Source organism: Aristolochia californica, unplaced genomic scaffold (genome assembly GCF_029961685.1).
Source record: "Aristolochia californica isolate CCGP_79_NKW_82.1479 unplaced genomic scaffold, dmAriCali1.0.hap1 SCAF_2, whole genome shotgun sequence".
Lineage (NCBI taxonomy): Eukaryota > Viridiplantae > Streptophyta > Magnoliopsida > Piperales > Aristolochiaceae > Aristolochia > Aristolochia californica.
The window spans coordinates 49,090,827-49,104,694 of record NW_027181881.1 but is presented as its reverse complement, the minus strand read 5'-3'; the positions used below and the strand labels follow the sequence as shown (position 1 = coordinate 49,104,694).

The following is a 13,868-nucleotide window of genomic DNA, read 5'->3' as shown; positions in this document are numbered from 1 at the left end:
AAATTAGCCAGGTCATAACGTGACTGATGCAGGATGAGGCGTGAATTTTAATTGACATATGCGAATATCGGTTAATTTCTAGAATTAGAAAGAGAAAGGAAGAAAATAGAGAGAAAATAAGAAGAATTGGGAATGAGAAATAGGAGAATTGAGAAGAATAATTTAGAAGAAGAATAGAGAAAAAAGAAGAAGAAGGGGAAGAAGAAGAAAAAAAGTGGAGGGAGAGAAGGAGAAACCAGAAACAGGGAGATTTTATTAATTTCTCTTAAAAGCTCCTTTCAACATCTTGTTACAAACAATAAATAACTAAAATTTAAATTTAAAATTCAAAAATAGATAAGATCAATATTTGATCAAATCCAATAAAATCAGGAAAGATAAACTAAAAATAAAAAAAATTATAAAAATAATTTTAACCATAATTGGTGGGTCCGATGGGCGCACTAGCATCCTCACCAATTCTCCCGTTGTTGGAGAATTCAACCCCGTCAATTAAACTCTTGGGGTTTGGACAATACCTCAACAAATGGGGTCCTAAATTTATTTAAATGCGAACCAAAATTTGCAAATAGGGGAGTTTTTTCTTTTTTGGTTTTATGTTCCTTTTATTCGTGTAGCTAGTTGGGCTAGTCTTTTGTACATTCTCTTACTTTTACAAAACAATGTTGTAAAAACCAACCTGATGAAGTGACCAGGTCCAGTTGAACCCATATATTTTTTTTTTTAAATGATGCTAATTTTTATTAAGACAAAAGCTCAAAAGAGTAATTTACAAAGGAGGGAAGCCTTCCCAAACAATGAGAGATTGTTGGGAAGTTCCGAATTTTGCCAGTTGAACCCATATTGATGGGTTTCGCTGCCGGTTCACTTGGATAGTGTCATTATGATTCTAAAACTAAAAAAAGAGAAAAATACAAATTTCAAAAGCTTTCTCCCTTGACCTGCATTTTGGGGAGGGCCTTTTGCATTTTTTTTTCATGATGGGGAAATGGCAAAACATTGTTTGGGGGGGAGACCAGGTCTGATCGAATCTAGTTCAACTAACCAGTCTGGTCTGGATTTTATTACACTGAGTTAAAATATTTACTATTATCTCATAATAATCGATATTTCTATAAGCAGTCATACTAAAAACTTAAAGTGTGTGTGGTGAACTGCCTGATTCATCATCTCCAGGCTGATTTCAGTGGTCAACAGCGTTTGTGTTACACCCATTCTGGAAAAGATTTTATCCCCTTATCCATGGCAGGGTTCTTGAAATCTGATGCATATTGAATGATACATGATCAGATCTGTGATATTGAGAACGTTAGAACCTGCAACTGTTATTATGTTCTATTGATATGTGAGTTTCTGTAGAATAGCTTTTTCCATGACCAGCTCATGTGATCCTTGCACATAATGATTCTTTCTTTTATGTGATTCCCTTGCAGCTATTGTGCGGACAATCCAGGACTGTTCAAGAATGCAGATACTGCATATGTTCTTGCATATGCAGTGATTATGTTGAATACTGATGCTCATAACCCAATGGTTTGGCCTAAGATGTCTAAGTCTGATTTCTTGCGCATGAACACTACGAGTGATGCAGAAGATTGTGCTCCAAAGGAGCTCCTGGAGGAAATTTATGATTCGATTGTTAAGGAAGAAATTAAGATGAAAAATGATACAAGGAGCAGTAAACAAAGGCCAGAAGGAGAGGAGAGGGGCAGGCTGGTCGGTATTCTTAATTTGGCTCTTCCAAGAAGAAAGTCAGCAACTGATGTTAGGGCAGAGAATGAAGATGTTATAAAACAGACACAAGCTATTTTCAAAAAGCAAGGAGGGAAAAGAGGTGTCTTTTACACTGCTCAACAAGTTGAACTTGTGAAGCCAATGCTTGAGGCTGTAGGGTGGCCTGTGCTTGCTGCTTTCTCAGTCACAATGGAGGAAGGTGATAATAAGCCCAGAGTTGTTCTCTGTATGGAGGGTTTCAGGTCTGGAATACACATCACTCGTGTTCTTGGAATGGATACCATGCGTTATGCCTTCTTGACATCTCTTGTGAGGTAAATATACAGTCATAGTGGTAGACTCCATTTGTGCTTGTAATTATTTCCAATTACTTTTTTCTGCATTGTCATCCAGAGAATTTGTGCATATATTTACTCTTTGCCCATTTTAGGTAGGTCGCATTGTCAAAGGGCCAAAAAGAGAAATTGCCTGTGTAATAGCTCTAGTGGTTTGATCAATTCGCAGCAATTGTTTTAATGTGGTCTATCAATTTTGTGACTAAATCTTTGAAGTTTATGGTGTTGATCAGTTCACTAGAGCCTTCCAAGTTGTGGAATTTTTAGCTAGTGGTTCATCCCTCCCACAAACTTGTCAGATCCTCATTGACCCTCAAAAAGTGCCCTGATGTCTGTGGGAAGTGTCTTGTCAATGCTGTTATGATTACTCTAATAATGATATTTTGGATTACATTTTACAGATTTACATTCTTACATGCTCCAAAGGAGATGCGGAGTAAAAATGTGGAAGCCTTGAGGACTCTGCTTGGTTTATGTGATCTAGGGATAGACTGTCTACAGGACACTTGGAATGCTGTTCTGGAATGTGTTTCTCGGCTGGAATACATTACTTCAACCCCATCTATTGCCTCAACTGTGATGCAAGGATCGAATCAGATATCCAGGGATGCAGTAGTTCAGTCTCTCAAGGAGTTGGCTGGGAAACCAGCAGAACAAGTATTTGTGAACAGTGTGAAACTACACAGTGATTCTGTGGTGGAGTTCTTTACAGCTCTCTGCGGTGTATCAGCCGAAGAGCTTAAGCAAACACCGGCTCGTGTTTTCAGCTTGCAGAAACTTGTGGAGATCAGCTATTATAATATGACTAGAATACGCATGGTACTCTCTCTCTCTCTTTTTGTTTTAAAATGTATCTGTTACTTATACATTTATGCATATGCACACACATACACACAACACTTTGTACCTACTCTTACAAACTCCACCATATAGATTGTCTTACCTTTGCAAATATATTTTACACAAAACTATGGCATGTAAAAATAAAAGCCATTGGGGTTATCAGGGAACCCTAAGAAAATGCTTAGATGGTCTAAGCTATATACACTGATTACTTCCATGTGTGTACACAAAAGCCTGTCTCCAAACTGGACCAGAATCAGTGAAAACAGGTGTTCTGCTATTGAGTCGGGTAAATGAACCAAACATTATTTTGGCAAGACATTGAGGATACCGACTGATGACTTTTGTGCTACCTTATGATGTGAAGATGCTTAACATTTTTCTTTATGAACATTCCAGGTCTGGGCAAGAATATGGTCTGTCTTAGCTAACCATTTTATCTCTGCTGGGAGTCACCATGATGAAAAAATTGCGATGTATGCTATTGATTCATTAAGGCAGCTTGGAATGAAGTATCTGGAACGTGCTGAGCTCACTAACTTCACTTTCCAGAATGATATTTTGAAACCATTTGTTGTTCTCATGAGGAACAGTCGTAATCAATCTATACGTGGTCTCATTGTTGACTGCATTGTTCAGGTATATCCAACTTGGACAGGCTTTTTAGTTGTAAGTAGTCTGATATACACATCTTTTAATCTATCAAGTTAACTGCACTGATGAGAGCTTCGTTTTTGGTTAAAGAAAAGATAAAAGCTTTGTTCAATCTATTGTCTTCCTTTTCCACTTAAACTTTTGTTGTGATGGTGCATAAAGAACTTTATCATTCTATGATCTGTACATGTAGTCCATGTTTTAGGCTGTATTTCTTGGTATCAGAGGGGTAGGTAATGAGTGAGTAGCCCACATTGGTTATTGCTATTGATGATCTGAGACATATATGTTGGGAAGAAGCTTCTAACTTTGGCTAATCATTTTGTAATAGTCCCATCCTAAATTTTAATGCTACTGGAGCAACCGAACCCAGGTTTCTTTCTGTTCTGTGGCTCAACTATGTATTCTCTATGCGTTAGGTCAGGTTGCTCATTTAGGCTTGGATGTGAGGAAAAGTATTGGTGGGTAAAAGCCCTGCCACTCTATGGTCATAAGTGTACTGTGTCTGAGACTGGTTATTTGGACATGGTGAATAGTCCCACATAGGTTATTGGTATGGATAATTCTGGACTTATAAAATTGTGAAGAGGCCTTGTAACTTCGGTTAGTCATTTTGAGATAGATCCTGGTCAATTTTTAACATATATTCATTTCAAATTTTTTTTTTAACATATTGAGTATCTGAAATAAAGCAAAAAAACTAATTATAAATTAACTTTGGTACCTTTTTCAGATGATAAAATCAAAGGTTGGAAGCATAAAATCAGGGTGGCGTAGTGTCTTTATGATTTTTACAGCTGCTGCAGATGATGAGTCGGAACCAATTGTTGAAAGTGCATTTGAAAATGTTGAACAAGGTAGGCACCATATATGCTCTTAGGTAGCAGCAGTGTGTGTATGACTTTTTCCTTGGACACCATTATATTCTCTATTTATAATGAAGTTACATGATTACCTTTGTCTATTATGCCATGAATTGCAGTGATTTTGGAACACTTTGACCAAGTCGTCGGTGACTGCTTTATGGATTGTGTTAATTGTCTTATTGGTTTTGCCAATAATCAAAGTTCTCCCCGCATTAGCTTGAAGGCCATTGCTCTCTTACGAATTTGTGAAGATCGTCTTACAGAGGTCTGATTTTCCATGAAGTATTTTGCTATTCAATTCATTTCTCAAATATGTAGCAAAGAAAAAGCATGGACATAAATTCTTATGCTTGAGAATTTTTTATTTTTTGTCATCTTAGTACAGCTTATGTTTACTTTGGCATGCCAAATTGGGAAATTAGATTTTTTTTATACTCATGAGCCTTTGTTTCATTAGCATGAGCCTGGTGTATTGTCAAACTTTTAAAATATTTTATATGTCAATGTTTTATTATTACTGCTATCAGCATCCCATACTGCATAAACGAATTCCTGGTGGCATTGCCAGTTTTATTACCATGAGATATAAAAAAAAGAAAAGAAAAAGAAAATGACTATGCTGGTTCCAGATGACCGTTTCATTCATAAGGTGAGCTTAGGTTCGGCTAAAACTATGTTTCTTTTTTGTCTTTTCTTCTTCAGGGTCTCATTCCTGGTGGTGCCCTAAAACCTGTGGACAGTAGCGTGGACTCAAACTTTGATGTTACTGAGCATTATTGGTTTCCTATGCTGGCGGGCTTGTCTGATCTGACCTCTGATTACAGAGTTGAGGTCAGAAACTGTGCTCTGGAGGTTTTGTTTGACTTGCTGAATGAGAGAGGTCATAAGTTTTCTTCGACTTTCTGGGAGAGCATCTTTCATCGTGTTCTCTTCCCAATTTTTGATCATGTGAGACATGCTGGTAAAGATGGCCTTGTCTCTTCTGGTAATGAGTGGCTTCGTGAATCCAGCATCCATTCACTCCAGTTGTTATGCAATCTTTTCAACACTTTTTATAAGGTATGTTTATGCTTATTTGCTTGTTTATGTTTATGGAAATTGCTCAGCTAATGGAACAAAAATATGGTATTTATTTCACTATCTAGACAAGCATTTTTGTTCTGTTTTGATTTCTTTTAAAATTTTATTTTGCATAGGAGGTGTCATTTATGCTGCCCCCACTCCTCGAATTGCTGTTGGATTGTGCCAAAAAAGCAGACCAATCTGTGGTCTCAATTTCTGTCGCTGCGTTGGTACATCTAATAGAAGTTGGAGGTCACCAATTCAGTGATAGTGACTGGGACACTCTACTGAAAAGCATTAGGTATAACTTCCATTGTATAAAATTGAACAGGTACAGTTTTTTTGGTTCTTTTTAGCCCTTTGTTTTGTCATCTCAATTTCTTTGATCTGTGAATATCAGGGATGCGACTTACACAATGCAACCCCTGGAACTGCTCAACTCTCTAGGTTTTGACAACCCAAGTAGCCATCCTACTATTGCAATAGAATCAGCTGGTAAACAAAATGGTGGTTCATCTAATGCTGATAGTCGTAGAGTGGGTCCACAGAACAACCGAAAGTCCTCTGAGAATCTTCTAGATGATAGTGATAGTCCTCAAAAAGAACTCAGCCCAGCGTTTAGGCATGCTGATAACAGAAAAATGGCCTCCCAAACAAATTTGGAAGAATCTGAAGGTTTGGAGTTAATTTTTTTCTTAAATATGCTACTGTTTTCTCAATAAGAAATGATTTTTACTCAATACTACTTGATGGAAGTTCTAAAATACATTTTTGTTTTGTAGTGCCCTCTTCTCCTAATCCTGCTGAAACTGAAAGCTTGCAACGGAGTCAAACATTTGGTCAAAGGTTAATGGGTAATATGATGGACAATCTGTTGCTCAGAAATCTCACTTCTAAATCTAGGAACCGTCCTGCAGAGGCTCTTGTACCATCTTCGCCAACCAAGGTATTATAGTACAATGTCATTCTAGTGGTTGTTGTTGTTCTGAGTTTTTGGTAACGATCCTACATAAGGAAATCCAGGCACAAAGAGTGAAATCAAATAAAATCTTCATAGGTAGCAAGTCATTTAGGGAAACAATATTTTATTATTTTTTAAAATGATTCTGATTTTTATTAAGATAAAAGCTCAAAAGAGCAAATTACAAAGGAGGGAAGCCTTCCCAAACAATGAGAGATTGCTGGGAAGTTCCGAATTTTGCCAATTTATCAGCCAAAGAGTTGGTTGATCTAGGAATGAGATTCCAATTACAATGGATAGATGATACAATATCAGCAATACAATCTGTGATAGGCCAGTGGCTCCAAAGAGGGGGGGGGGGGGGGGGGTGTCTTTGGAATACCAACTGATGACAGTTTTCGAGTCTCCTTCAATGATTAACTTGCCATGGAGACGTTCCTTGAAAATTCGGAGGCCGAATAGAAGAACATTAACTTCATCAATATTAGAATCAGCAGTGCCCACCGGCCTAACATAAGAAAGAATAGGGTCTCCATTGTGACCTTTGAAAACACCACCTGCTCCAGCCTGCCCATGACAGCCAATAGCACTACTATTGAAATTGAGTTTGATGCGGTTGCAAGGGGGAGGATCCCAGATGGCCATAATCGGAGTCCTGCAGGGGCCAGTCATGTGAGCGATCAAGCTCCAATTTTCCCGAAGGGAAACACCCGATAGAGTGGCAAATTCCTTCCTTGTATGAAGCCAGCTCGAGATAAGGGCAACGACATATGAAGCCGTGTTGTCTGGGGTGCAAACTTTGGAGTTAAACTTCCGGTTATTTCGCTAGAGCCAAATGCATCATGGAACATGTGCAAGACAGGCCGAAAGTATTAATTTGCCCAACCGAGAAAGGTGAATCCCTCTAACCATCTCAAAGGTGCTGAAGAGGTCCTGATGTAGCCCCATTGGGAGCCCAATCTTCTGAAAAATCTTCATCCAGACTTGCTAAGAAAATCCACAGTGTAAGAAGACATGCTAGACTGTCCTATCGCACACACCACAAAGGGGACAAGAAAGATCAGGGATGGTGAAGCCTCTTCTATGAAGGTTGTCAGAAGTAAAGATCTGTTCTCTGATGGCCGACCACACGAAAAATTTGATTTTGCTTGGCACTGAAAGTTTCCAAGCCAAATTTGCCTTGTGCCCATGCATATTGAGTCTTGCTTTTTGATATGAGAGTAAGCAGAAGCAACAGTGAATCGGCCGTTAATACTGGGCTTCCAAGTCAGCTTATCAATTGTATGCTCCCAGATAATAATACTACTGAGTCTAGTAAGGAGAGAGCAAAAAGCTGACGATTCCTCATCATTTAGTCCCTAGCAGAACGGGGCTTGGCCCAATAAATTTCTTCCTTGAATATTGAACATGACGAGTCATTTAGGACTCAGTATGAAACTTATATAAGATTTCGAGGAAGAAATTTATTAGGTTAAGCCCAATTCTATCCCAAAATGACTAAGTCACTTTGGAGGCCTATTGTTTAACCTTATAACTCATTAACTTTTCTTATCACTTTTCAATGTGGGACTTTATTTTACTCAACACTCCCTTTCAGGTCCAGGTTATACGTAACGGGCTTGAGATTTGGGTACAAACTCCCATGGGAGCACACAACACACAAATGACCTAGGGAACACAAATTGTCTCTCAGTCTATGCACGCAACTTGCTTTGATATCACTATTGGATTGAGCCTGGTTTCATCCTAAAATGACTAGCCACTTGAGAGGCCTATCGCTCAACCTTGTAACCTATTAATTTTTATTAACACTTTTCAATGTGAGACTTTTCCTTCTCAACAAGAAGTTTCAAAAAAAAAAAAAAAAAATCAAGGAAAAGGATAACCCTATGGCAATTAAGGATATCAAGTATCTTGAGCATCCAATTGTAATCCATGATGTTCTTGAATAACATCACCAATTTTTAGCTGTTAGCTTTTGTTTGCCACTTACGTTATTAATCGAGGGAAAGGACGGACGCCTCTCATTCGTGTCTCCTCCTGGGGACGCACTGAAATCCAAGATGACTGCTCGGAGTGCCATAGCCCATAGCCAGGAAATTCTTGAGGTCGTAATTGACAAAAATGACCTCGCTTGATCCCACCAAATTGAAACACTTCTTACAATCTAAATAGACGAGAACATCGGCCACAACTCGTTGTCTTGACTTCGTGAGGGTAATATGGTAAAACACTACCAAATAGGGGTGGCATCGAACCGAGCCGGTTCTCGAGCGACTCGAGCTCAGCTCAGTTCCATCTCAGTTCGATTTGATTTATTTGGATCTCGAACTCGAGCTCAGCTCAGTTCCATCTCAGTTCGATTCGATTTATTTGGATCTCGAACCGAGTTCGAGATCCAGATAAGACTCATTTGAGTTAACAACCCGAGCTCGACTGAACCATGGTTCGGTTTGAAGCTCGTTAACTTAATGAGGGTTCGGGAGTTGGGACCAGGAGTGAGGGGGGGGGGAGGATTCTTCCTCCCCTTGTTTCTGCTGAGCCCCTCCCGTCAGCTTCAGTGGCCGCCTCCCTTTGTCGCCGTCGACAGCTGCTCGTCGGCTGCCTTCGCCGTTGCTCGGTTCGATTTCTTCCTCTCCTTGTCTGTCTTCATCGCTGCTTCCATCGCCGCCGCCTCCGTTGTAGTCGTCAACCCCAACGACAGCTCCTCGCCGGTGCCGCTAGACCCCTGCCCCTCGCGTTGTCTCGGTGGAAAACCAAATACCCAAGTTAGGGGAGAAATAAATTTCCCCCCCTGCGCGCAAAGACATCGTGCGATTTCGCACGTGTTAGGGGATAAATGTATTTTCCCCCCTGTGCGCAAAGACATTGTGCGATTTTGCACGTGCGAAATCATAAGCACGTGTAAAAAAAAAAACTCTTTCTTGAACTCCGACTGTCTCTTCCTCATGGCTCTGGAAGAGACTCAAATTGTTTGAGGTACTCTCTTAATGCTAACTCCACTCAAGTTTTTCAGAAGAACAAATCGGTAGCATTTCAGAACTGTTGCTGTATGAATCCATGCTCCGAAGAAAAAACAAAAAATGGACATAAGATTAAGTCATCCAAAACTATTTTTCTTGAACTTTTTTTCTATCTCCATGATCTGGTTTTCTAGTACTTGAATCAGAACGATTTGATTAAGTACAAATGGACAAAACTAGCGTTGTCTTTCAAAGGAATGTTTTTGTGTTTGATTATTGAATAAAGTTTATGCATAATTATGCAGTTTTTATGAATAATTTTATGCAGGAGGTTATGTCTAATTTTATATACAATTTATTTGACTTGTATTTTATGCAAAGTTTTAAATGTAGGTTAGAGCTCGAACTCGGCTCGAGCTTGATTACAATTTTAGGCTCAAGGCTAGGCTTGGCTCGAGCTTGATTACAATTTTAGGCTCAAGGCTAGGCTTGGCTCGAGCTCGAGTTTGAAATATTTAAATCAAACTCAGCTCGAACATAGGTAGGTTCGGGCTCGGCTCGGCTCGATGCCACCCCTACTACCAAATACAAGAAATTTCTTGTGGAAATAAGAAATTTTGGAAAAAAATAGAGTGATGGCAAAGAATTCTTCCGGGAAGTAAAGACGAGAGTCTCAAATCTTTCAAAATCGATAGCCGCAGCAGAGAGATATGGTTCCAGATATTAGTTTCCACACATCCCCAGTGTAGTATTTTGCCTTCACGTCACTCCTTGCTGCTTGCTGCATGGGCAAAGAACATGGACAATTTGGCTGTTCAAGAATTGGAGGCTTAGGCCATCTTTTAGTTGAGATGAGGTGTTCAAATAATGATCTCCAATAATTTGTTTCTCTCCTTTCTTTCCATTCGGAATGTATCACCAAATTCTTGTCCTTTCTATGTTGGGATTGTTTACAACAATTATTTTCCTCCACTTCATCTCCAAATAAGAAGTGATTGGGGTATCTGGCATTACCCTCTTTCAGTTGGGACTTGAACTGAAAGTTAAATCTTAACTTGAGGAGTTCTTTTTCATTTAAAAAAACAAGTGACCTGGAGGTGCATTTTTCTTTCACACATTTGGGTTTCATGTACCTCATTCCTAATATCCTATTTGTAATTTAGTTTTGGTGTACTAAAAATATCAATCTGTATCTGTTCTATTACTTTTTTCATTTTCAGCAATGACTCTATCACTGGTAAATACTTGTTGCAGATTCCAGATGATATTGAGCCTGCTCCGGAGGAAGTGGAGAACCCACTGCTAGGGACAATAAGGGGCAAGTGCATCACTCAACTACTACTGCTTGGGGTTATTGATAGCATTCAGGTTAAAATCTTTTCAAAACTCATTGTCATGATAGGGCATTGTCATTTCATCTTACCTATTTTTGTCATATGAAACTTTATTTCTCACTGGTTATATGCTTATGCATTACTGAGGGAGTTTTTTCATATGATTTCAGAAGAAATACTGGAGCAAGCTAAGGGCTCCTCAAAAAAATGCTATTATGGACATTCTGCTGTCATTACTTGAATTTGCTTCTTTCTATAATTCGTATTCAAATCTTAGAATGCGTATGCATCATATACCTTCAGAAAGGTAAATACATATTTGATGACTCATGTTGCATCTTGCTGTAGTGTGTGAGCCAGATGCTTATTTTTTATCAATTTATGGTTGTCCAGGCCACCTTTGAATCTTCTTCGGCAAGAAATAGCTGGAACCTCCATTTATTTGGATATCTTACAAAAGACAACCTCGGTTTGTGAAATTGGTAACGAAGAACAGATGAAAAGTAATGGCTCTTATGCAGTTGTCAACAACTCTTGTAGTACTGAAGTCGGTAGCATGGAGGGGAAGCTGAAGGCCATTGCTGAGGAGAAATTGGTGTCTTTCTGTGGGCATATACTGAAAGAGGCATCTGACGTCCAGCCTAGCACTGGAGAGACTTTAGGGGTGGACATTCATAGGGTTCTTGAGCTAAGGGCTCCAATTATTGTAAAGGTATGTAATATATTTGCTCTGCAGTTTATGCAGGATATAAGATGAAAAATGAACCACACAACTGCTAAAAGATGACACTGTAAAAGCTATCTGTCTTTGATAATCTTTGCTGTCATGAGAATTTATATTTCTCCTTGATTCCTTGAAAATGCTGTTATCTTTCTAGTATTCTTATAGTTGTTGCTTGTTCCAATCAATTCGGAATGCTATTGATTGTGCCTACTCTTGTAGGTGCTTGAGGGGATGTCTCTGATGAACAGTCAGATATTCAGAAGACATCTAAGCGAGTTTTATCCTTTGATTACTAAACTAGTTGTATGTGATCAGGTAATCATTCAGTGCCTATTTGTTGTTTGGTATTTTCAGTTCAGCTGTAAACAGATAATTAGTAGCTGGTGAGGGTTATTCTATTACCAATTCCGTTTATCCTTAATTTTATTACCCATTTTTTTAAGGGTTCCGATTATCCATGGGTCCATAAGGTAAGACAGGCAGGGAAAAATCTGTTTAGGTGAATGTAATGGGGAAAAATTGCTACCCCTAATCTTTTGTTTTTCAGTAAGTATTCCTGTTTGTTAGTGTCAGGCACAGTACTGGACGAAAGAATAAGTTGATAACTCTTGCTCTCCGAACCACACCTGTTAAAGTAGATTGACATGAACTCTTGTTCCCACTAATCACCTCTTATTTTTTTGAAACACCCACCAAGGCTCCTGATTCCTAGACAGCATTTTCTATTGGGAAGTGTCTCAAGGACACGAGTATCCGAAATTCAGGTTTAGGATTACCTGTGTCTATTATCTTGTTTTTCTATCAGTGAACCTGCTGACCAAAGTAGGGATGGGTACGTGTCGGGTTTCTGAAAACCCGAACCCAAAACTTGATCTGAAACCTGTTTCGTGAAACCCTGTGATGAGGTTGGAAATCCAACCCTATCCCCGCTGTCCTCATCCCATGGCCTATTCCCAAAATGCCACTCGTTAAGTTGTTATATATTTTGTTTAAAAAGAATATCTTAATTTTTTTAAATGATTGGCTTTAAATGTCGATCACAAACAATGATTGAACTGGAGAGGCTTATGCAAACTACATTAGTGTTTAAGTTATTTAACAAAGCCACATGTGTGGATTACTGGTGACTCTTCACATGTATGGATTGGTGTATAAATTTTCATAGGAGACACGACAGCTTATTTAGTGTTCGCTGGTTTTACTTGTTAAATAGACCAGCACATCAGAAGAAAACCCTCATATAGTTGCCTTCCTTTTTCCTTTCCCTTCACCTTTCTTCTGTGCAACTCCATGCTTTATTTTCTTCATCCTCTTCTTTGCTCTCCTGTTTCCTTCTTTACCAGTTGCTGGTCCATCTCTTTTCAGCCAACCACTATATTGTTGCTGTTGTTGGTGATCAATTGCTAGTTGCTTCTAGCTTCTTTTCCTTAGAAAGAACTGTTGGAAGATATGATGTAATTAGTTTATGTTTTCTGTCTCTTCTTCACTTTTTTTTTTTTTTAAATGATGCTGAATTTTATTATGAGAGCTCAAACGAGCAGATTACAAGAGGGGAAGCCTTCCCAAACAATGAGAGATTGTTGGGAGGTTCCGAATTTTGCCAATTTATCAGCCAAATAATTGGCTTTTTTAGGAACGAGGTTCCAATTACAATGAATGGATGACACAATATCAGTAATACAATCAGTGATTGGCCAGTGGTGCCAAGGAGGGGAGTTATCTTTTGAACACCAGCTAATGACAATCTTTGAGTCGCCTTCGATAATCAGCTTGCCATGAAACCGCTCTTTAAAGATTTGGAGGCCGAATAGAAGAGCACTCACTACAGTAGTTTACTAGAGTCAAGGGCATAATTATAATATTGTACTTTTATCATCTATAAATATAGCTTAAGGGGGAGGGTTTGGACTAAGTCTGTAACCCTATTCTTCTCCCTTTTTCTTCCTTCTCTTCTTTACCCAAGATGTGATCCATGGAGTCCTGAAAATCAACATGGTATCAGAGCATTGATTTTCAGGACTCATAGCTATGGTTTTTTTAGAATTCCATAATTGTTTTTGCTTGGTGGATGATCAACTTGCTGATAGTATCTCGTCGGTTTTCAATGTTGGTTTATTTTTTTTCTTCAGTAGTTGCTACTTTGGTGCTGAAGGTATCCTGCTGCTACCTCTTTACTATAAGATTCTCTAAGTCTTCGATTATTACTTGGTTGATCAGACTATTAATTCTGCTTCCGCTTCATCATGACCTGATGGTATTCTCTGATGATCATGCACTCTATTACTGCAAATCTCTCTCGGTCTCACATAGCCTGGTTGGCTGGTTGGTCTGGCTGATAATCATTTCAATACTGATCACTACAGAAACGCCAGAGTGCATCTCTGTCTCCTGC

General features: G+C 38.9%; 1 protein-coding gene across 3 annotated transcripts in view; it reads left to right on the top strand.

Annotated features, from left to right (window-relative positions):
• The window catches only part of LOC137957288 (brefeldin A-inhibited guanine nucleotide-exchange protein 5-like), a 42,844-nt gene that overhangs the window by 21,229 nt on the left and 7,747 nt on the right, over positions 1-13,868 (top strand). For all 3 annotated transcript variants that reach the window (XM_068805045.1, XM_068805046.1, XM_068805044.1), the window contains exons 20-32: positions 1,434-2,048; positions 2,471-2,888; positions 3,312-3,551; positions 4,300-4,423; positions 4,549-4,697; positions 5,135-5,491; positions 5,629-5,795; positions 5,895-6,169; positions 6,277-6,440; positions 10,673-10,786; positions 10,923-11,059; positions 11,146-11,464; positions 11,696-11,791. In XM_068805045.1, coding sequence (XP_068661146.1) covers positions 1,434-2,048; positions 2,471-2,888; positions 3,312-3,551; positions 4,300-4,423; positions 4,549-4,697; positions 5,135-5,491; positions 5,629-5,795; positions 5,895-6,169; positions 6,277-6,440; positions 10,673-10,786; positions 10,923-11,059; positions 11,146-11,464; positions 11,696-11,791 — 3,175 coding nt within the window. The remainder of the gene's footprint in view (positions 1-1,433; positions 2,049-2,470; positions 2,889-3,311; positions 3,552-4,299; positions 4,424-4,548; positions 4,698-5,134; positions 5,492-5,628; positions 5,796-5,894; positions 6,170-6,276; positions 6,441-10,672; positions 10,787-10,922; positions 11,060-11,145; positions 11,465-11,695; positions 11,792-13,868) is intronic.